This window comes from Entelurus aequoreus, linkage group LG10 (genome assembly GCF_033978785.1).
Source record: "Entelurus aequoreus isolate RoL-2023_Sb linkage group LG10, RoL_Eaeq_v1.1, whole genome shotgun sequence".
NCBI lineage: Eukaryota > Metazoa > Chordata > Actinopteri > Syngnathiformes > Syngnathidae > Entelurus > Entelurus aequoreus.
The window spans coordinates 3358256-3380544 of NC_084740.1; the positions used below are offsets into that span (position 1 = coordinate 3358256).

Consider the following 22289-nt stretch of genomic DNA (forward strand, 5'->3'; position numbering starts at 1 on the left):
TAAACCCAGCAATGACACGACGTGACTTCTACGCGGGCGCGAGGGGGTGAGGTTTGTTTAGAGACGGTATAGTACCGAAAATGATTAATTGGTACCAAATGCATCTGAGATAGCCTCCAGCAACCCCGAAGGGAATAAGCGGTAGAAAATGGATGGATGGATGGATGGGTGTCGCGGTACTATACTAATACCGTACAACCCTAGTCCAAACATGTATTTGTAAGTGCAAGGACATCTACTGTTTCAAGCAAATATTACAGTTGAGTGTCTTTAAAGTGACAATGTAAACATCCAGTGTAAAACAATGTTCACTTTAGTGTCTTTCAACTTGTACTTATGAGAGGCAGTGTCCTCCACAGTGGACTTGTTTATCAGATTGAAAAATGCTGTAGTTAACTGATTATTTAACTTTTAATAATGTGAATATGTCACAAACTGATGTTTGGCTTCGCTGGCTCTAAATATATTTTAATAATAATAATAATACATTTTATTTAGTATAGCGCTTTTCAGTGTACTCAAAGATGCTTTACAGGATAAAAATTTAAAATATAAAACAGTTCAAAGTAATAATATATAATACAAGTAACATAAAAGCAGTACATAGTAAAATACATAATAACATTGGACATTACAAGACGGGACATTACAAGACACAGGGTGACAGTTTCAGGTGGCGGCTTGTCCAGGGTGTGCACTGCCTTCCGCCCGAGTGCAGCTGGATAGGCAAAACCGCGGTATCTACAATACCGTTACACCCCTACTATGTATTAACCAATCATTTATTTTCATTTTAATTAATGTTATTCACTAATCCATTTTTAGGTAAACTTGACGTCAGCTTATAAAATAAAGCAATAAAAAGGCTAAATAAATAATACACATATTTGGTAACATTAATAGTTTATTTTGATCATGCTTACAAAGTTACATCAGAATTTACAGTTCAGTATGTCCAAAAAGGAGTAGGGGAATGCAAAAGTTTGAGGTAAAACACATACACAGTGACCTGTGGTGTGGGAGGACACGCCTTACTGTGCTTCAAAATGGGCCGCTGTTACTTTCATGTTGCCGCGGGCTGTGAAAGTGCTTTGTTTGATAAACAAATGTGGAGCCATTATCTGTGGCAGCCAAAATGGTGATTGTGATTCAAATTAGATTAAATGTGAAGCCCAAAATCATATACATTACTGCTACACATTCTCTATTCCTTTCTTTCCCTACTAATAAATGGACCTTTAAGGGTAATTATGAACAGTTCTTAAATGAACACACTTCTTAACTTGTTTATTAGCATGTCGAAACCATGGCCTACTTTTTGAAAATAATGTAAGCTAATTCACATGCAGTGCATTGGAAGTAATTCACAGTGCTTCACTTTTTCAATATTTAGTATTTTACAGACTTATTCAAACCACTTCTTCCCTCAAAATGATACACACATTACCCCATAATGACAATGTAAAGTTTTTTAATGTATTTTTAAATTGCAAGTTTATAAAAAATAATAAAGTCATAATGTACACAAGTTTTTTTGATTGATTGAGATTTTTATTAGTAGGTTGCACAGTGAAGTACATATTCCGTACAATTGACCACTAAATGGTAACACCCGAATAAGTTTTTCAACTTGTTTAAGTCGGGGTCCACTTAAATTGATTCATGATACAGATATATACTATCATATATACTATCATCATAATACAGTCATCACACAAGATAATCACATTGAATTATTTACATTATTTACAATCAGGAGTGTGGAGGGGGGGTGGGGTGGGGGGGGGGGGGTATGGACATCAAGTAGTGGACATAGAGAGAGAGAGAGAGAGAGAGAGAGAGATCAGAAGGCATAAGAAAAAGAATCTGCATTTGATTGTTTACATTTGATTATTAGCAATCCGGGGAGGGTGTTAGTTTAGGGTTGTAGCTGCCTGGAGGTGAACTTTTATAGCGGTTTTGAAGGAGGATAGAGATGCCCTTTCTTTTATACCTGTTGGGAGCGCATTCCACATTGATGTGGCATAGAAAGAGAATGAGTTAAGACCTTTGTTAGTTCGGAATCTGGGTTTAACGTGGTTAGTGGAGCACCCCCTGGTGTTGTGGTTATGGCGGTCATTTACGTTAAGGAAGTAGTTTGACATGTACTTCGGTATCAGGGAGGTGTAGTGGATTTTATAGACTAGGCTCAGTGCAAGTTGTTTAACTCTGTCCTCCACCTTGAGCCAGCCCACTTTAGAGAAGTGGGTAGGAGTGAGGTGGGATCTGGGGTGGAGGTCTAGAAGTAACCTGACTAGCTTGTTCTGAGATGTTTGGAGTTTAGATTTGAGGGTTTTGGAGGTGCTAGGGTACCAGGAGGTGCATGCGTAATCGAAAAAGGGTTGAACGAGAGTTCCCGCCAGAATCCTCAAGGTGCTTTTGTTGACCAGAGAGGAAATTCTGTAGTATTCATAGCCTTGGCTCAATACTTCCTTGATGCACCTTTGGCAGCAATTACAGCCTCAAGTCTTTTTGAATATGATGCCACAAGCTTGGCACACTTATTTTTTGTCAGTTTCGCCCATTCTTCTTGGAGCCCCTCTCAAGCTCCATCAGGTTGGATGGGAAGTGTTGGTTTTCATCCTGATGGTCACTCTGTCAGAGCGACAGCATTCCTCTGTGGAGAGAGGAGAACCTTCCAGAAGGACAAATATCTTGGCAGCAACCCACCAATTTGCCCAGTATGGTGTAGTGGCCAGACGGAACATATTTTCCCCTGAAAGTTTGCATCAAATGCACGTGAAAGACTCTCAGACCATGAGAAACAAAGTTATCTGGTCTGATGAGACAAAGATTGATCTCTTTGGTGTGAATGTCATGTGATTTAAAACTTTTCACATTGCTATTATGGGGTAGTGTGTGTAGAATTTTGAGGGCATTTTGGAAAAAGGCTGTAACATAACAAAGTGTTGGAAAAGTGAAGTGCTGGGAATACTTTCCAGATGCACTGTATGTACTTTTTTGTCTTTAAACAAAAACCTTACTTGATTGTTTGAATTCCAGTGACCCGCCCCTGAGTGAAGAGATGCTTCCCCCAGGAGAATGGATGTGTCACCGTTGCAATGTTCGGAAAAAGGTAGTTGACTGATTACACAAAATGTCCGTCCTACACCAAACTTACCATCACACTGCTGATGAGCAATTGACAAAAGAACACCCTAGTAGTTTTTGTAAAATGTCTTCCAGAAACGGGAGCAAAAGTCTGAGCCGACAAATGGCCTGCTAGAAAAGTCCTGTGCAAAGCGTTCATCTTCCCCAGCTATGGAGTTGGAGCTTAGTGCTGGGCCATTACGTCTTGATGGACTTCCTCCCGGAGCTGGAGCAGCTGGGCCGGGTCTTCGTGTGGCCCAGGTACGCCTCTTGGACCGTAGGAGTAGCAGCAGACCAAGCAGCCGGCCAGGCACGCCAACTTCCAATAGTTCGTCGACCCCTACTCCATCAGAGGAGCAGAATGATGGAGAAGAAGAGGCAGCTGAGCCAGATGAGGATTTTCAGGGCACTGAGCTGGAGAGCATTGCATCGTCTGCTCCAACCCCACGTCTTCTCAAGAGGCCTTTTCAGCTGCTAATAGCAGCCGCTATGGAGAGAAATCCAACGCAATTCCAGCTTCCTAGTGAGCTCACATGCACCACAGCACTACCAGGTCAGTGGATACCTAACCTATGTCACATGGAAGTCATTCAAATGTTTTTCTTAGAAAGCAACCACTCAATTAAACCAAGCAAAAACAAGGAAAAGGAACATTTGACCCATCATCCACAATCCCTCTGTGATACATGAACACACATCCTTCCCCTCTGTGTGCACACTAAAGAGTGAAAACTGCTAGTGAGGATATGATCTTCTCCACCTATAAAACCCTCTTAAAACCATCCCCAAACCTACAACTAGAGCTGGGAATTTTTGAGCACCTCACAATTCCATTATAATTCAGGGGCTACGATTCCATTATAAATCAATTATTTATGCTTCTTTGATTATTATATTGTATATTATAGGGATGTAACTATATGAACATTTCTTATCACGGTTATTGTGACCAAAATTATCATGGCCATTATTATTGTGCTCAAAATTAAAAAAAAGTACTAATCCTTTAAGTAGGTTTTATTTGAAAAAATAAAAAAATACATTCAAAGTGATGTCATTTGTAGAAGAAAAGTTATTGTAGGTAACTGTTTCATGTACTTATGAAAGCAACACAAGCATTATTAACAAAGTAACATGGCAGAAACTAAGTTATAACATAAATAAATGTAAAAAATGGTGCAATATGACACCTTATGGTCATAATATGTAACTGCAGTTTTTGTCTATCTATACAAAAATAGTGTTCTTATATGGGCCCGTGTGGCACAGTGGTTAAAGTTAAAGTACTAATGATTACACTAGGTGTGATGAAATTAATTTCTGCATTTGACCCATCATCCTTGATCGCCCCCTGGGAGGTGAGGGGAGCATTGAGCAGCAGCGTTGGCCGCGCCCGGGAATCATTTGGTGATTGAACCCCCAATTCCAATATTTGATGCTGAGTGCCAAGCAGGGAGGTAATGGCTCCCATTTTTATAGTCTTTGGTATGACTCGGCCGGGGTTTGAACTCACAACCTACCCATCTCAGGGCGGACACTCTAACCACTAGACCACTGAGTAGGTTTAGTGCATGTGCCTCAGAATACGAAGGTCCCGAGTTCAATCCCAGGCTTGGGGTCTTTCTGTGTGGAGTTTGCATGTTCTCCCTGTGACTGTGTGAGTTCCCCCTGGGTGCTCCTTTTTCCTACCACCTCCAAAGACATGTACCTGGGGATAGGCCCCTCCCACCTCCAAAGACATGTACCTGGGGATAGGCCCCTCCCACCTCCAAAGACATGCACCTGGGGATAGGCCCCTCCCACCTCCAAAGACATGCACCTGGGGATAGTTTGATTGGCAACACTAAATGGTCCCTAGTGTGTGAATGTTGTCTATCTGTGTTGGCCCTGTGATGAGGTGGTGACATGTTCAGGGTGTACCCTGCCTTCCGCCAGAGTGCAGCTGGGATAGGCTCCAGCACCCCTGCGACCCCAAAAGGGACAAGCGGTAGAAAATGGATGGATATGGCCCTGTTTACACTGCACAGCAAATCTGATTTTATTTGCCTTCAAGTGACAGATGGGATGCCAGTCTAAACGCTACAAAGTGCTACAAATCTGATCTTTTGGCATTAGATTCAGGCCACATCTTTTTAAAATGTGACTGCACTCTAAACGCAATGCCACCTGGATGTGATTTTTTTCGTCAGCTTAGGGCGAGCTACGTCGCTTGTGTGCGCAAGAAAGTCACAGTCGCCCGCGGAAATGGTCATTTTATCACAACATCCGGTTTCGGTTTTTATTTAAGACTGAATTTTTGGTGCATCACTTGTCAATAGATTATATGTATTATATGAATATATATTTTGATTCCGAAGAAATAGCGATTGTTGAAAGACGAGAATTGAAGCTGTGGCGCATATGCTTACATGTGAGTGGAAAAACAAAGCTCTGGTAGATCCACGCTGATGTCTGTCTCTCCTCTACTTAACACCCATAAAAAGGTTACAACTCTCCCAAATATATTACACTAATACATCCACCCATTCATTATATTACTTTCATTTGCTTTCACGTAAAAAAACCCACTCATTTTTAAGGTGTTGCAACTTTTGTTTTACTTTGTAGTAGCAGCAGTGACTTCCTCCCGGTCAACTTTTCCCTTTATGGAAGTGACGTTGAGGCCGCATGGGGGACCATGAGCGTTTATACTGCAGTCTGATAAAAATCTCATTTTACTTGCTGTGGAAACAAAATAATCAGCTCTCAAAAAAATCCAATTTGGGCCACTTTGGCCTGCAGTGTAAAGATAGTCTTTGAGAGATGTAGTCTCACACAGAAGACACCTGTCAACTATTTGAAACTTTGGCAATTACATATGACTGAGCTGCATTGAAGTCTTTTGCCAGTTTTTGACGAGGGATGATAAGCAGCTGCCTCTGGAAGACATCCAGTATTGTAGGTGTGGTCCCCTCCAAGGTTTCTCATTGTATCCCATTGGGTTGAGTTTTTTTCTTGCCCTGATGTGGTTGTGACTTGTGCAGCCCTTTGAGACACTCGTGATTTAGGGCTATATAAGTAAACTTTGATTGAATAATGGTCGGAGATGACGAACCTGTGGCATTGAACTTGTTGGCTGCATGCCCACTATGCAAATCAGGGAACAGCAAATGTAATGTTATTTTTATTAGATGCTAATTATTATTATTATAATCATCTGACTGACACACACAGTGCCACACAAACCCTGAGCTTAGTCCTGTAAAAACAAAACACATTGCCATGTTTCTGCTAGGATTTGTTAACACTAAGTTTTAACGTAAATTAGAAGAAGCAGTGGTCGTCAACAACACAATACTCATAAACACAAGTACATTTTGCTCTGCTACAGTATGTGTCACACACACACACACACACACACACACACACACACACACACACACACACACACTACTCAATCTCACCGATAGCACTCAATAATAAAGAACTTTAGGTAAAACATATGTGTAACTATAAGAAGGTTTGACAGACCAACCATGACATGTTCATTTTCAAACACTTTCAATCATGCATGTTGACTTACTTTACACTCGCTGTATTGTTGTATTGTTGTGGATGGTGGTTCCACAGTTGTTTGAAGCCTTGCCTCCCAGTCGCTGTAAGCCTACGGCTCAAAGATTTGTGTCGTCTATCCCAGTGTTTTTCAAGCACTGTGCCGCAGCACACTAGTGTGCCGTGAGATACAGTCTGGTGTGCCGTGGGAGATTATGTAATTTCACCTATTTGGGTTAAAAATATTTTTTGCAAACCAGTAATTATAGTCTGCAAATGATGTGTTGTTGAGTGTCTGTGCTGTCTTGAGCTCAACACAGTAACCGTGTAATACTCTTCCATATCAGTAGGTGGCAGCAGGTAGCTAATTGCTTTGTAGATGTGGGAAACAGCGGCAGGCAGTGTGCAGGTAAAAAGATGTCTAACACTTAAACCAAAAATAAATAAAAGATGAGTGCCCCTAAGAAAAGGCATTGAAGCTTAGGGAAGGCTATGCAGAACGAAACTAAAACTGAACTGGCTACAAAGTAAACAAAAACAGAATGCTGGACGACAGCAAAGACTTACTGTGGAGCAACGACGGCGTCCACAATGTACATCCGAACATCAATCAATCAATCAATGTTTATTTATATAGCCCTAAATCACAAGTTTGACATGACAATCAACAATGTCCCCACAAAGAAGGATAAAAAAAAAAGAAATATTCTTGATTGCTAAAACAAAGTAGCTGCGGGGAATATTGCTCAAAGGAAGACATGAAACTGCTACAGGAAAATACCAACAAAAGAGAAAAAGCCACCAAAATAGGAGTGCAGGACAAGAAGTAAAACACTACACACAGGAAAACATCAAAAACCTCCAAATAAGTCAGAGTGTGATGTGACAGGTGTAGGGCTGCAACAACTAATCGATTAAAATCGATTATAAAAATAGTTGGCGATTAATTTAGTCATTGATTCGTTGGAGCTATGCGCAGGGGCAATTTTTTATTTTTGTTATTTTTTTAAATTATTATTATTCTTATTTTTTTAAATAAACCTTTATTTATAAACTGCAACATGTACAAGCAGCTGAGAAACAATAATCAAAATAAGTATGGTGCCAGTATGCTGTTTTTTTCAATAAAATACTGGAAAAGATAGAAATTTAGTTTGTCTCTTTTATCCGATTTTTAATCGAAGTAATAATTGACAGATTAATCGATTATCAAATTAATCGTTAGTTGCAGCCCTAGACAGGTGGTGACAGTACACCTACTTTGAGACAAGACCTATATTGATACATTCTTGGTTATGGTTTAAAGTCATATCCAACAATTGCGACGACTTTTTTACTGTCAACTGAGTTTAGATTTTTAATGATTTCTGCTAGTGGTGTGCCTCCGCATTTTATCAACACAAAAAATGTGCCTTGGCTCAAAAAAGGTTGAAAAACACTGGTCTAGCCACCCATTTCTTTCTGGCAGAAAAGTGTGTACCACACTGTGTGGATATTATTGATACTTGCTCCTGTCCTCTGCTGTAACACAGTTCCAGTAAGACTTTTCTGGAAATTTACAAAGCATTTTGTATCTGTGGCTCTGTGATGAGGTGGACACTTGTCCAGGGTGGACCCCACCTACCGCCTATGTGCAGCTGGGATAGGCTCCAGCACCCCCGCGAACCCGAGAGGGACAAGCGGTAGAAAATGGATGGATGGATGCTTTCACTACTTAACATTCAAGCTAGTTTAGCACCGCGGTTAGCGTGTACTCCTTCTCCATTCTCCGTGTGTGTCCGTGTTAGATCTGCATTTTAAAACTGTCTGTATTACTTTACCATACATAAATATTCCATATTTGGACATTGGTCCATCAATTCAGCATCGTCCACGTTCTAATCGTGATGCATCAGAGAACCGATCATTTTTTCCACTTCTACCTCCTACTTCATTTTATCTACAAAAGCCAAAAGCAGTGAAGTTGTTACGTTGTGTAAATGGTAAATAAAAAGAGAATACAATAATTTGCAAATCCTTTTCAACTTATATTCAATTGAATAGACTGCAAAGACAAGATATTTCATGTTCACACTGAGAAACTGTTATTTTTTGCAAATATTAGCTTATTTGGAATTTGATGCCTGCAACATGTTTCAAAAAAGCTGGCACTAGTGGCAAAAAAGTTGAGGAATGCTCATCAAAGACTTATTTGGAACATCCCACAGGTGAACAGGCTAATTGGGAACAGGTGGGTGCCGTGATTGGGTATAAAAGTAGATTCCATGAAATGCTCAGTCATTCACAAACAAGGATGGGGCGAGGGTCACCACTTTGTCAACAAATGCCTGAGCAAATTGTTTAAGAACATTTCTCAACCAGCTATTGCAAGGAATTTAGGGATTTTACCATCTACGCTCCGTAATATCATCAAAAGGTTCAGAGAATCTGGAGGATTCAACATTGAATGCCCATGACCTTGGATCCCTCAGGCGGTACTGCATCAAAAAGCGACATCAGTGTGTAAAGGATATCACCACATGGTTCTCAGGAACACTTCAGAAAACCACTGTCAGTAACTACAGTTGGTCGCTACATCTATAAGTGCAAGTTAAAACTCTGCTATGCAAAGCCAAAGCCATTTATCAACAACACCCAGAAAGCTTCGCTGGGCCCGAGCTCATCTAAGATGGACTGATGCAAAGTGGAAAAGTCTTCTGTGGTCTGACGAGTCCACATTTCAAATTGTTTTTGGAAACTGTGGACCTTGTGTCCTCCGGACCAAATAGGAAAAGAGCCATCCGGATTGTTCTTGGTGCAAAGTGTAAAAGGTATGGGGGTGTATTAGTGCCCAAGGCATGGGTAACTTACACATCTGTGAAGGCACCATTAATGCTGAAAGGTACATACAGCTTTTGGAGCAACATATGTTGCCATCCAAGCAACATTATCATGGACGCCCCTGCTTATTTCAGCAAGACAATGCCAAGCCACGTGTTACGACAGCGTGGCTTCATAGTAAAAGAGTGCGGGTACTAGACTGGCCTGCCTGTAGTCCAGACCATAGAAAATGTGTGGTGCAGTATGAAGGCTAAAATATGAGAAGGGAGACTGTTGAACAACTTAAGATGTACATCAAGCAAGAATGGGAAATAATTCCACTTCAAAAATGTGTCTCCTCAGTTCCCAAACCTTTACTGAGTGTTGTTAAAAGGAAAGGCCATGTAACACACCGGTAAAAATGCCTTTTTTGCAATCTGTTGCTGCCATTAAATTAAAAGTTCATGATTATTTGCAGAAAAAACTTTACATTACATCAGACATGAAATATCTTGTCTTTGCAGTGTATTTAATTGAATATAAGTTGAAAAGGATTTACAAATCATTGTATTCTCTTTTTATTTATGAATTTCACAACGTGCCCAGGGGTAGAAAATGGATGGATGGATGTACAATGTGCCAACTTCACTGGTTTTGGGTTTTGTACATGCTCTATGTGTGTAATGTAGTAACAGGCACATTTTGGATCACATGTAATGCAGTATTTTGATCATTTTAAGTATTACCTTGACTTCTTTCCTGGGCAAACAAGTATTTTTAGGTGCAAAGAATTGTGCGGGACCATCCACTATAGCCACGTGTACATGGGCAAAATGTATTTCATCTGATCATAATTCAGATTACAATGTTCCTGTATACCTGGACCCTGAAAAATATATGACGTGCATTTTCAGGCTCACACCTTAAATTGGAATACTTTACTTTGACATCCGCAGCACCATACCATAGGGAAAGATGTGCTGTGGCGCCATCTTTTGGACGAGTTTTCTCACTGCAGGTGCTGAAGAAGCAGTGATTTCCACTGTAAAAAAACATTGCTTTGTGCATTTCTGCATGTCCGACACGGTCACTGTCATTTTTTGTTAATTTCTTTAGTTTTTGCTAGTTTCCTGTGTCCAACATCAAATCTGGCTCCCCCTTGTGTCATGTGTCAGAGAATCATTTGATTCAGATGACACCAAAGGTTTCAGGATTTGAGTTTTTCCTTTAGTTTTTGACATTGCAGCAGCTCGCTGACGCGCGTGCCTCTTGTATCAGCTCGCTAACGGCAGTTGCTTCTTTAGCGACTTGCGGCACTTAACTTGTTTATTTCAACAATTCCGTACCTTGCACCGTTCAGAGATCAACTTGAGGTGTCGGCCTGTCAATTTATATCACTATGTCGTCGGAAGCACTGTAAAACAGCTTCAAGCTCGTGCTGTAGCTTCTGGTTGCTACGCAATGGCTTTGAATTACGATAGAAGGACAAGCCAACTTGCCTTATTTCAGCGTGTCAGTGCCTGTCAATGGATCAATCAGTTCGAAGATGCCACGTAAGTTTCCTGTGGCTGTGATTACAAATCAAAAGTCTTCAAACTTATCAAACAAACCCGGTAGCAAAAGCTGAGCCTTTTTCTTTGCGTCCTCTCCCATTGACAGGAAGTGACGTTAATCCGATTAAATAGGTCCGTGTGCTCATAGGCTACAGCACGGTGGCCAGGGGTTAGTGCATGTGCCTCACAATACCAAGGTCCTGAGTAGTCCTGAGTTCAATCCCGGGCTCGGGATATTTCTGTGTGGAGTTTGCATGTTCTCCCCGTGACTGTGTGGGTTCCTTTTCAGGTACTCCAGCTTCCTCCCACCTCCAAAGACATGCACCTGGGAATAGGCCCCTCCCACCTCCAAAGACATGCACCTGGGCATAGGTTGATTGGCAACACTAAATGGTCCCTAGTGTGTGAATGTTGTCTGTCTATCTGTGTTGGCCCTGTGATGAGGTGGTGACTTGTCCAGGGTGTACCCCGCCTTCCGCCCGAATGCAGCTGAGATAGGCTCCAGCACCCCCCGCCACCCCAAAAGGGACAAGCGGTAGTAGATGGATGGATGTGCACATAGTTGTCTCTCAACTTTTACTTTCTGAGTACAGTGGAAATTTGTTTTCTATCAGTTTGGAAAATTCAATTTCTCAGAAAAGTTAACGCACATTTTTACTGTTGATAATGTAAATACCTCACAAATAGACGTTTAGCTTCGCTGGCTTTATCTTTTCCGGGTGATGGTAGCTTTCGGTCTGCAACAGGTGCTTTCCCTCGGCACAGTGCGCCTCTACCGAGTCTATTTAGGCTTGGAATGCTGGAGACTCCGCCACAGAGGTTATGCTTTCGCCAGGGTTTGTCAGCTACATAACCCAAACAGTTATTCAGAGTTTGAAACGAAACAATTACTCTTATTTACTGTACTTCACTTCCCATCCTGCTTCCTCTTTCTCTCTCTACATTGCGGTCTGTGTTGTGCAGAGGATTCTGGAGTGAATGCAGTTTATTTTCAAACCGCGTTCACCAAGTTTTTGTTTAATACAGTCACACTTCACGGCATTAATAATAAGATTTTGAAACGGCAATATCGTGGTATCTACAATACTTCCCTAGTGAATATTCAGGTCACAGTGTGTAAATGGAGCGTTGTTGGTGGTTCTTCAATGTTTTTTAAGCGCTTTATAGGTGGAATAGGTTAATCCTAATTACCTGCATTATTAGCTCCCTCATACTACCAGTTTTCACTATTTAGAATGCACAGAAAAGGGAAAGACGTGTTTTTATCTCACAAAGGGATTGTGGATGATTGGTCAAATATGTGACCTGTGCTGGCAAAATGAGTCACAATGAGGAAATTGTAAAAACTGAGTTATTGTTATTTACACATTCTCCATCTAAAGACCTTCAAAATGATATATGGTTTGTTGGAATCGGACAGAAAATGACCGAGTTACATCCGATTGAAGTCGACCAAGTTTGAGGGTCCGTTTTGAGAAAGACCAGCTTAAAGTTTACTGTTCCAGAACAGAATGTTCCAAAACAAAACTCCATAGCAACCATACCTTAAAAGTCCTTGTAGCAACACCAAAATTGGTACAATTAAAGTCAAATCCCATGTCTAAAGGAAAAATATATATTCAACTCTATTGAAAACGGTTATGTACAAAAATTTCAACACTGTTATGTCACAGTTTTTTTTGTTCACTGGTCAGTTTGTCAGCTGGTCAGCTGTCCGTAATATTCCTGACCAGCAGCACTAAGAAGATTCGACGACTGCAGTGAATTTAGCGCACTTGCAACCGCCTGTGTACCCTCTCCACCTTCTAAATCCATTACGGAATGTAAAACAGTCTAACTTATTCACAAAAATAATAATTAAATGTTCGAAAATCACCTTTTTTCACCAAATATTCCGCTCGAATTACTGTGTGTTCTTTTTCATCAGGGCGCTGCCATGATACCACAATGCACCGCGCGGGGTGATTCAACCAATGAGGGTACGCCTCACAGCGACCGGTTAGCAACAAGCCGGATTTGTTTACGTCGGGACAGGTTTAAAAACTCGAATTCTATTGGTTCAGAATGGCGTCATCGGGAATTCCATGCTCATTTTTAGAAAGTAGGTAAACTTGGCGTCACAATGATACCAAATATGGCTAGGGGCATTCCCCCTTATTGCCGCGAGTGAGCGTTGAAAACACTTGATTTTCTCAAGGAATTTTAACACAAAGGACTAATTTCTGAAGACATACCTCGTACAAAACCTTCAAATAAAGGTGATTTAAGATGTTTTCTTGCTATTTCGATGATTGGGATCGCTAGATTGTGGCTTTATGGACTCATTTTTGTGAAAATCTCAATTTCAACCAAGATACATTTTTTTCACTTATTTGCCTGTAGGTCAAAATTAGCCTGTGCGCATTCCGACTCATTTTGCCAGCACAGGTCACACATATATATATTTTGTTAATTGCAGTTTTCCTTTCAGTCTGTAGTATGTTCTAACTTGTTGATGCAAAGTTTGTGAATTGAACATATTGTTATACAACTATTATCATAAATTGTTTAGAAAACACAATGTTTTACAATAGACAGACTCCAAATAAGTCCTTAGTCAGAAAGAATACAAATGTCTCCATTTAGCGATGAACACAAAATGGTTTTATCAAGGGCTGCAACTAACGATTAATTTGATAATCGATTAATCTTTTGATTATTACTTTGATTAATTGATTAATAATCGGATAAAAGAGACAAACTACATTTCTATCCTATCCAGTATTTTATTGAAAAAAAACAGCATACTAGCACCATACTTATTGTGATTATTGTTTCTTAGCTGTTTGTAAATGTTGCAGTTTATAAATAAAGGTTTATTAAAAAAAATACAAAAATTAATCAAAAATAAAAATAAAAAAAACCTCTGCGCATGCGCATAGCATAGATCCAACGAATCGATGACTAAATTAATCGGCAACTATTTTAATAATCGATTAGTTGTTGCAGCCCTAGTTTTATCATGTAAATTAGGGTTGTTCCGATCAGGTTCCATTATGGTCATTGAGACTAATAAATACAGGTCTAAAATTTGGACTGAACTATAAACTTCATAACCAATTACTGGATATATATATATGCAGCACTTTCTTTTTTAAGGAATAACATCTTTTGTCTATGTGTTCAGGTAGCAGTAAGCGGAGGAAAAAGGAGGAATTACTTGGGAAGCCATTCAGGCGACCCCAGTATGAGCTAGATCCCAATGGTCTGGTACCATTACCAGTCAAAGTCTGCTTCTCATGCAACAGGTATTCTAATACGGTATCTACAGACCGATCATATCCTTACTGTCTTACGTTTCCTCCTGTAGGAGTTGCAGGTTGGCTCCTTTGATACAGTGTGACTATTGTCCTCTTCTATTCCACACGGACTGTCTCGACCCGCCACTTACAGCTTTACCTACCGGCAAATGGATGTGCCCAAATCATGTTGAGCACTCAGTGGTGAGACACAGAGGAACAAGTACCCCAGGTTTTGTTAGGAACGGTCAGACGAAAACCGAATCAAATCTAGTTAACCCGTCTAGTTAACAGAAAACTCATTTTAGAGAGAATAAGGATAGTTTAACATGCAAAAAACTATGTGAAATACAAATAAATAATTTATAAATGAATAAATCAAAGAATTCAAATGTGTTATTTTAAATTTGCATAAAGTTGATTAAATACATTTTAGAAAAGTTTGAAAATGTTTAAGCATTATTTGTATTTAAAACAAATGCATAAACCTAAGGCTCGCTTTTAAATGTTTTGCTTTTTGAGGACGCTTTTTATAACTACAAAATGCAAAGTGCAAGTTCAATTGTTTGTGGCTCCAGAACATATAATTGAATGCATGATTAAAGTCAGTGGATATGAAGTGCAAGAACACTTTAAAAGATGTTGGAATCCACTGGCAAGTGGGAAAAACAAAGTGCCAGCAGCAAACGCTTTCAATCAGCCAGAATGAGGAGAAGTTACAAGGAAACATTTGCATCACTCAAGAACATTCTGGAGGAGATTGCAACCAAGGGACAAGAGCTCAAATTAATAAAGAATACAGTATATACATATACACAGAATAACCATTACAATGTTGGCCAATATTGATTTCTGAGTTCCAAACAAATACAGTATTAGCCTTTTGGTGTTTTTGGATAGGTTGAACATGTTGTATTCTAATATGAAAGAGCATTGAATAAATGAATATACTTTGCAAGTCATTGTAGACTTCACATTTTCGTTCATGTCTTTGTACTATTTTGGCAGTACAGATGTGAAATCGGTCTTAAATTGTAAAAATACATTTGAACCTACAGAAACCCTTATGAAGACGCAGGAATTCATGCAGTGTAAATATGACAAGACTGAGTCACTAACGCACAGGATAGTTGTTTAGGCACTTAATTTTGCAGAAGATTGCGCAGGAAAACGAATACGTTTGTTTGGCAATAGCCAAGATGGTATATGATAACCATGACAAACTTTTAGGGAAAATGAAAAACTGAATTCTAAGAAAAGTGGCACGTATGAAAGCTAAGCTACCACAAAACATGATTTTCTCAGAACAATGTTTCATCTTTCTTGGTTTTATAATATTTTTTCTATTGCACAGCTGAATCAGGGGAGCCTCAGCTTGTCCAACCGCTGTCAGCTTTTCGACCAATTTCAGGACAGAATGTCCCAACATGCTGTCAAGTTGGACTTCCTGCGCAGAGTACATCGACCCTATTCTCCCAACAATCGGGCCACACGGCAGTACAACAAGAAGACCATCAAGGTAAACTGCACTTGGATATTCTATATGTAACCTCTTTAGTGGAGAAATCCTTTAGAACTGCCCCTTCAGGTAGTTGGTGCAACATTTATTATAATATACTTGTATAGCGCTTTTCTTTATTCTTATTTCACTAGGGGTTTGAAGATCTTGCAAGATTAAAATGTGACGATATTTTTCCTTTAGATAAAAACCTTCTTGTGGGCAGAGCACAGTCAAAAAAAATGTTTGTTGTTGTTTCTTCATGGTCAGAAGCATATTTGTTTGGCTGTGAACAAGGGATTGATACCACACACAAAGGGGCTGATTTTTACTTAAGTTTCGCGTGTACTAAAACATGTGCAAACCTGGTAACACGCAAAGCTGATCTAAACATGTGCGAAGTGGATTGTGTCAAAGGGGAACTACACTTTTTTTGGAATTTTGCCTATCGTTCACAATCATTATGAAGATGTTTTGTTTTTTTAATGCATTCTCAATAGTAAATAAATGCAATCAAAAGTCTGCTTGCAATGGAGCAATGGGAGCCGATTTATTCTGCCTTTTAAACCCTTAAACATCCAAACACCCCCGTTGAGGTTTTATATATGATGTAATGTAGTAACAGGCACATTTATAATAACATTTAATATTAATGTATTTTGATCATTTTAAGCATATAGTCGCAGTCATTTTTAAAAAACGGATCACGTTTGCTTTTTTTAAATTTTTTAATCTTCATCACTAATTACCGTAATTTCCGGACTATAAGCCGCACCTGACTATAAGCCGCACCAGCTAAATTTAGGGGAAAATACAGATTGCTCCATATATAAGCCGCACCCGACTATAAGCCGCAGGGTTTTGATGTGTAATTAGCGTAGTATATAGGGGTTCCTGCTACCACGGAGGGGATTGTCGGGACAGAGATGACTGTTTGGGAACGCAAAACATCCCATTTATTAACAATAAATCTTTCAATCATTCAATCAAACTTTCACATCTTTGACATGGCGAACAGCATTCGTGCAGAGTACAAATAATACAACGGTGCAAATTAATACAAAGTGCTTGCCTGTACGTTATCAAAATAACCAGCCTACCGGTATATGAAAAGTCAGTCTTTAATCATTGTGTCATCGTCTTCCTCCTGCGTACTAAAACCACCGAAATCCTCTTCGTCGGCGTCGGAGAAGAACAGGCCGTAAATAAGCCGCACCCTTGTATAAGCCGCAGGGACCAGAACGAGGGGAAAAAGTAGCGGCTTATAGTCCAGAAATTACGGTACTACTGCTCATTGCAGACTTCATTACTTACTGTGCAAGGTATGCTGTCATTAGGATGCCGACCGCCAGAATTGTGTTATATTCCCATTTAGACGACGAATGACTCATAATCCTTGCAAAGAAAAGGGTGTCGTTCTCGCCATTTGCGGGTCTAAATTAGATGTCAACAAGTACAAACTTGTCGGGATACGTCCACGTACTTCTACAATCCAGGTGAGAGGCATGATTTGTGATCCACAAAAAAGTTTGACGGGCAAGGAAACGAGGAATCAGCTTTTCAGTTGATGATGTCAAAAAAGGCACACAAGCTTGTGATCAAGACGCCTCTATAAAAGGTGTGTGTGTTAGCGCCTATACTAACAATATCACTAATACTTGGTTTATATTCAAGTCACCAAATGGAAAATAAATATTTTTGGCCCCTTTTTTTGATGATTATTTATTGGGTTTCATAGGCAGAATAGATCACCTCCCATTGGCTTTATTTAGGTTTTATTTAAGAGGTAGAATGCATTAAAAAAAACAAAGATCTGTCGTCATGTCTTTCAGAATGATTGTGAACGATAGGCAAAATAAAAAAAAAAGTGCAGTTCCCCCTTAAGGCCCTGGACGGCAACACCGACGAAAGTTTTGTCTTGATAAACAACTTTATTTTGTGTAGCAAACAACAATACAACAGTAACATCTTCCCTGGCGAGCGTGTTACATAACCACTCCCCTGCTTTCCCGGTCCCAATAATATCCGCTGATATTTGACACAGCCCCCGCCCCCACCGGAGTATTTTATTTTCTCAATGTCTAAAACGGCACCTACTCTTTTCATTGAGGTTTTTCTTCAAATGAAAGGGATATTGGCTGGGACAACTTCTGTCAAGTCTGTGCTATCACAGCTGGGATTTTATGGACCATTCTCCCATCGCCAAACTTGAATGGTCTTGCATTTTTTATGTCTTTCATTTGTTGCACCTCAATTTGTGTTAGTTGACTCATATCATGATCAAGCCATTTTTCACCAAACACTTCTGGTGCAAGCTGTGTAAATCACAGCAAGTCCCCAAAAGTCCACCATGAAGATATCTGTGTTGAACAACACAACAAAGTAATGTGGCATTCTTCAAACTCTTGTTAGTCCTTCATCCCCTGTTAGTTTAGCGTGGTTATTTTTATGGCCGCAATCCTTTGCCCAGTGATAAACACTTTGACAGACTGCACATCTTGTTCTCCTACCATATCTATTAAGTGGATTGGTCACTTAAACAGCTGTTTGATGCTGCACATTTGATCTAAACTTTGTGTACTTGGCAGCATCAGTTGCATCGCCGCTCATCTGCAGTGCATCAGCACCCCTCTGTGGCAAAGCATCGCCAAGGGAGCCCTCATGTTGTCAAATGTGAGAACATATGACAATTGCGCACGCAGTGTTTAGTAAATCGCATGCAACACGCCCACATGCTATTTTATGGATTGCACACGCTGTTTTCCGCTTGGTGTTAGGGCCTGATTTAGTAAGATCCAAAGTGTTTTGCACAAACCTAGCTAGTGTCTGCGCAAGTCGCTTGCTCAGTCGGCCATGGCGCGGTAGACGTGCGGCCACTCTCCTTTAAGTTTTTCAGCCAATGTGCTGTCTCTCTGTTCAAGCAGAATTAACTGTCAATCATGGACGGCAAGATGTGGCCGAACACGAAAGATGGGAATTGATAAGATTTTTCCGATATCGTTCTTTATGGATTCTCTTGTCAATTCTCGTTTGGAGATAGTGTAAATAACCATGTTAATTTGCATCAACTTGGTTTAGTTTAGAAGAAACATGAGTGTACAATTCCAACAGTGAGGTCTTAAGAGGGCCACAGCCTCAATGGGGTGCCGGGGCGCAAGGAGGCCCCAGGACAAAAAACATTTGTTATACCTATAAAATATTACAATGTTTTACTAAGGAAGAAAAAATGCAACAAATATTATTCCGTGCTAATTACACAAGAATGTGTTGGAACAGTTGTGCTAACAGAATTGTTCTTACTTTCTTTTTTAAATATATGAGCTGAGCACAAAAGTAAAACTAAATCATCCAAAAACAATACAAGTCATGTCTGATACAATTGTGCAGCCATCAACTATAAACATAAACCAATATTTTGCAGAAAAATAATCATATGTTATTGTTTAGTAAGCATACGCTAGACAGCAGGGGAGCATGCAGCCTCTAAGCCAGGGGTGTCAAACTCATTTTAGATCGAGGGCCACATAGAGAAAAATCTACTCCCAAGTGGGCCGGGCTGGTAAAATCACGGCACGATAACTTAAAAATAAAGACGTTGTTTTCTTTGTTGAACAATAAAACAAATTGTACAAATCATAATGTTGTTGTTCTTTTTTTACACTTACATGTTGCGGTTAAATAGTATTTTATCTTTATTTGTCGTTATTTATACTTTCTGAATAAATTATGTGATAATGTTCATCAGTCGAACATTGGTGTTAATTTTCAATCTATCAAGATAAGGAAATAATATCAAAATCAAATTACAGGCCGTTATTTATGTAGTTTGCTCATTTTCCTCGACTGGTGCGCTAACATCATGTGTTTTTTTGTTTTTTTTACATATGTGGCATAATCTTAACCTGACTCTCGCCAGATCCTTGTAGTTCGCTGAGCTCCACACAAGGATCTGGGACTTCTCAATAGAAGATGTATTTCAGAAGGCCTTGTAAAAAAATAATTGTATGTGATTGGATAAACCACTTGTCCGTTATCTTGAATGACATGCTGCTTCAACCACTCACAATGAAATCAACCCGTGACGCTGATGAGAACGACGCTGGGAAATGCAAAACAGAACAGCCGACATATTGGATAACGACAGAGCGAAAAGTTAGAGAACTTTTACTGAAACAACGCAGCAATGTCAGTAGACGATCAATGTTTGTGCAAAGAAAATATGCAGAATCAATGTCAGCACACGACTCCTCGCTGCGTGCCGCCATTGTTGTTTGAATCAAACAGTCGCTTAGGCGCTACGTCACATCTATGAAATTCTGATTGGTTCATTATTTTTTGCTATCTTGAAGGAGTTTGCATTGCCCTCGAGCCCAGATCCTTGAGTGGAGCTCAGCGAACTACAAAGGCCTGTGGCGAGAGTCAGGTTAGAATAATCTACAAAGATACAAATAATTGCTTTTGCCACATCCAGTGGACACATTTAGAACAGCAGTTTCTCTCATTAAAAAATTCCAGGTTAATTTTTATACTTAGCAAACTCATCCCGCGGGCCGGATAAAACCTCTTCGCGGGCCTGATCCGGCCCTCGGGCCGTACGTTTGACACCCCTGCTCTAAGCCAACATGCTGTCTCGTCATGTAATGCAAAATGAATGCATCAGAAGTGTTTACAGTTAATAATATCATGTTTTAAAATGAGGTGCACATGTTAGGCAGTGTTACTTAGTATTAACAGCAGATGAGGCGCTACGGCTGGTGTAGATGCACTTACGGCTCACATTCTGTGAGTGCTGGTGTTCCTGCATATTTGTAGAATAGCTTTTCTGATGAAATATCAACTTTGCAAGTATTGCAGGCTACCACCCTTTTGTCATCCTTCCTCGTTAATGACTCCAGCCTTTGTGGCGCATGAAGATGTCATCCGTGCCCTCAGGAATTGACACAGTAATTATCAAAACTGACAAATCGAAACAAAACGGTTTTCGATTCCCATCCCTACCGAGCGCACTCTGAAACCCTGCATTGCTTTGCCAGCAAGACATCAATCACTGCCAGCAGCCCAGACATTAAAGCCAAATCATTGATACACTTGAGATGCGGAGGACCCCACAAAGCCCCTCAGTATAAGACATTTAATTATAATTCCTTGTTTTTGTTGTACTTTTTATTTTTAGAAGCAAATTCAACAGCTTAAAGTTAATGTGTGGGTCATGCGTGCAAAGTAGGGCTGGGCGATATGGCCTTTTTTTAATATCTCAATATTTTTAGTCCATGTCACGATACACCATATATATGTGGATATTTTGCCTTAGCCTTGAATGAACACTTGATGCATATAATCACAGCAGTATGATGATTCTATGTGTCTACATTAAAACATTCTTCTTCATACTCCATTAATATATGCTACTTTTAAACTTTCATGCAGAGAGGGAAATCACAACTAAAAGTGTATTTATGAAACAGTTATTAAGCAGTGGCACAAACATTCATGTCATTTCCAAAACAGAAAGTGCAAGATTGTCAGAGACATTTTAAAACAAGCTATTAGTGCACTTTTGTGCATGATGTCACTAAGATGACATATCAAAACAACACTAAATTAAAGGCCTACTGAAATGAATTTTTTTTATTTAAACGGGGATAGCAGATCTATTCTATGTGTCATACTTGATCATTTCGCGATATTGCCATATTTTTGCTGAAAGGATTTAGTATAGAACAACGACGATAAAGATTGCAACTTTTGGTATCTGATAAAAAAAAGGCTTGCACCTACCGGAAGTAGCGTGACGTAGTCAGTTGAACATATACGCAAAGTTCCCTATTGTTTACAATGATGGCCGCATGAAGTGAGAGAGATTCGGACCGAGAAAGCGACAATTTCCCCATTAATTTGAGCGAGGATGAAAGATTTGTGGATGAGTAAAGTGCAAGTGAAGGACTAGTGGGGAGTTGAAGCTATTCAGATAGGGAAGATGCTGTGAGAGCAGGGGGTGACCTGATATTCAGCTGGGAATGACTACAACAGTAAATAAACACAAGACATATATATACTCTATTAGCCACAACACAACCAGGCTTATATTTAATATGCCACAAATTAATCCTGCATAAAAACACCTGCGTGTTTGTTATGCTAGCTCCTAGCTCCTCTGCTTGCTCCTAGCTCCATAGAACACGCCAATACAATTCAAACACCTGATCAACACACACAATCACTCAGCCCAAAAGACCGTTTACCTAACCCAAGGTTCATAAAGCTTATATATTTTTAAAAAGTTACGTACGTGACGCGTACATACGGTCAAGTTATCGAATGTTTAGCAGCCAAGGCTGCATACTCACGGTACCTGATATTCAGCTGGGAATGACTACAACAGTAAATAAACACAAGACATATACATACTCTATTAGCCACAACACAACCAGGCTTATATTTAATATGCCACAAATTAATCCTGCATAATAACACCTGCGTGTTTGTTATGCTAGCTCCTAG

General features: G+C 39.8%; 1 protein-coding gene across 2 annotated transcripts in view; it reads left to right on the forward strand.

Moving 5' to 3' along the window:
* Nucleotides 1-22289, forward strand: part of phf12b (PHD finger protein 12b) — a 57141-nt gene that overhangs the window by 11088 nt on the left and 23764 nt on the right. For both annotated transcript variants that reach the window (XM_062059846.1, XM_062059845.1), the window contains exons 3-7: nucleotides 3043-3115; nucleotides 3226-3682; nucleotides 14179-14299; nucleotides 14362-14494; nucleotides 15645-15809. In XM_062059846.1, coding sequence (XP_061915830.1) covers nucleotides 3043-3115; nucleotides 3226-3682; nucleotides 14179-14299; nucleotides 14362-14494; nucleotides 15645-15809 — 949 coding nt within the window. The remainder of the gene's footprint in view (nucleotides 1-3042; nucleotides 3116-3225; nucleotides 3683-14178; nucleotides 14300-14361; nucleotides 14495-15644; nucleotides 15810-22289) is intronic.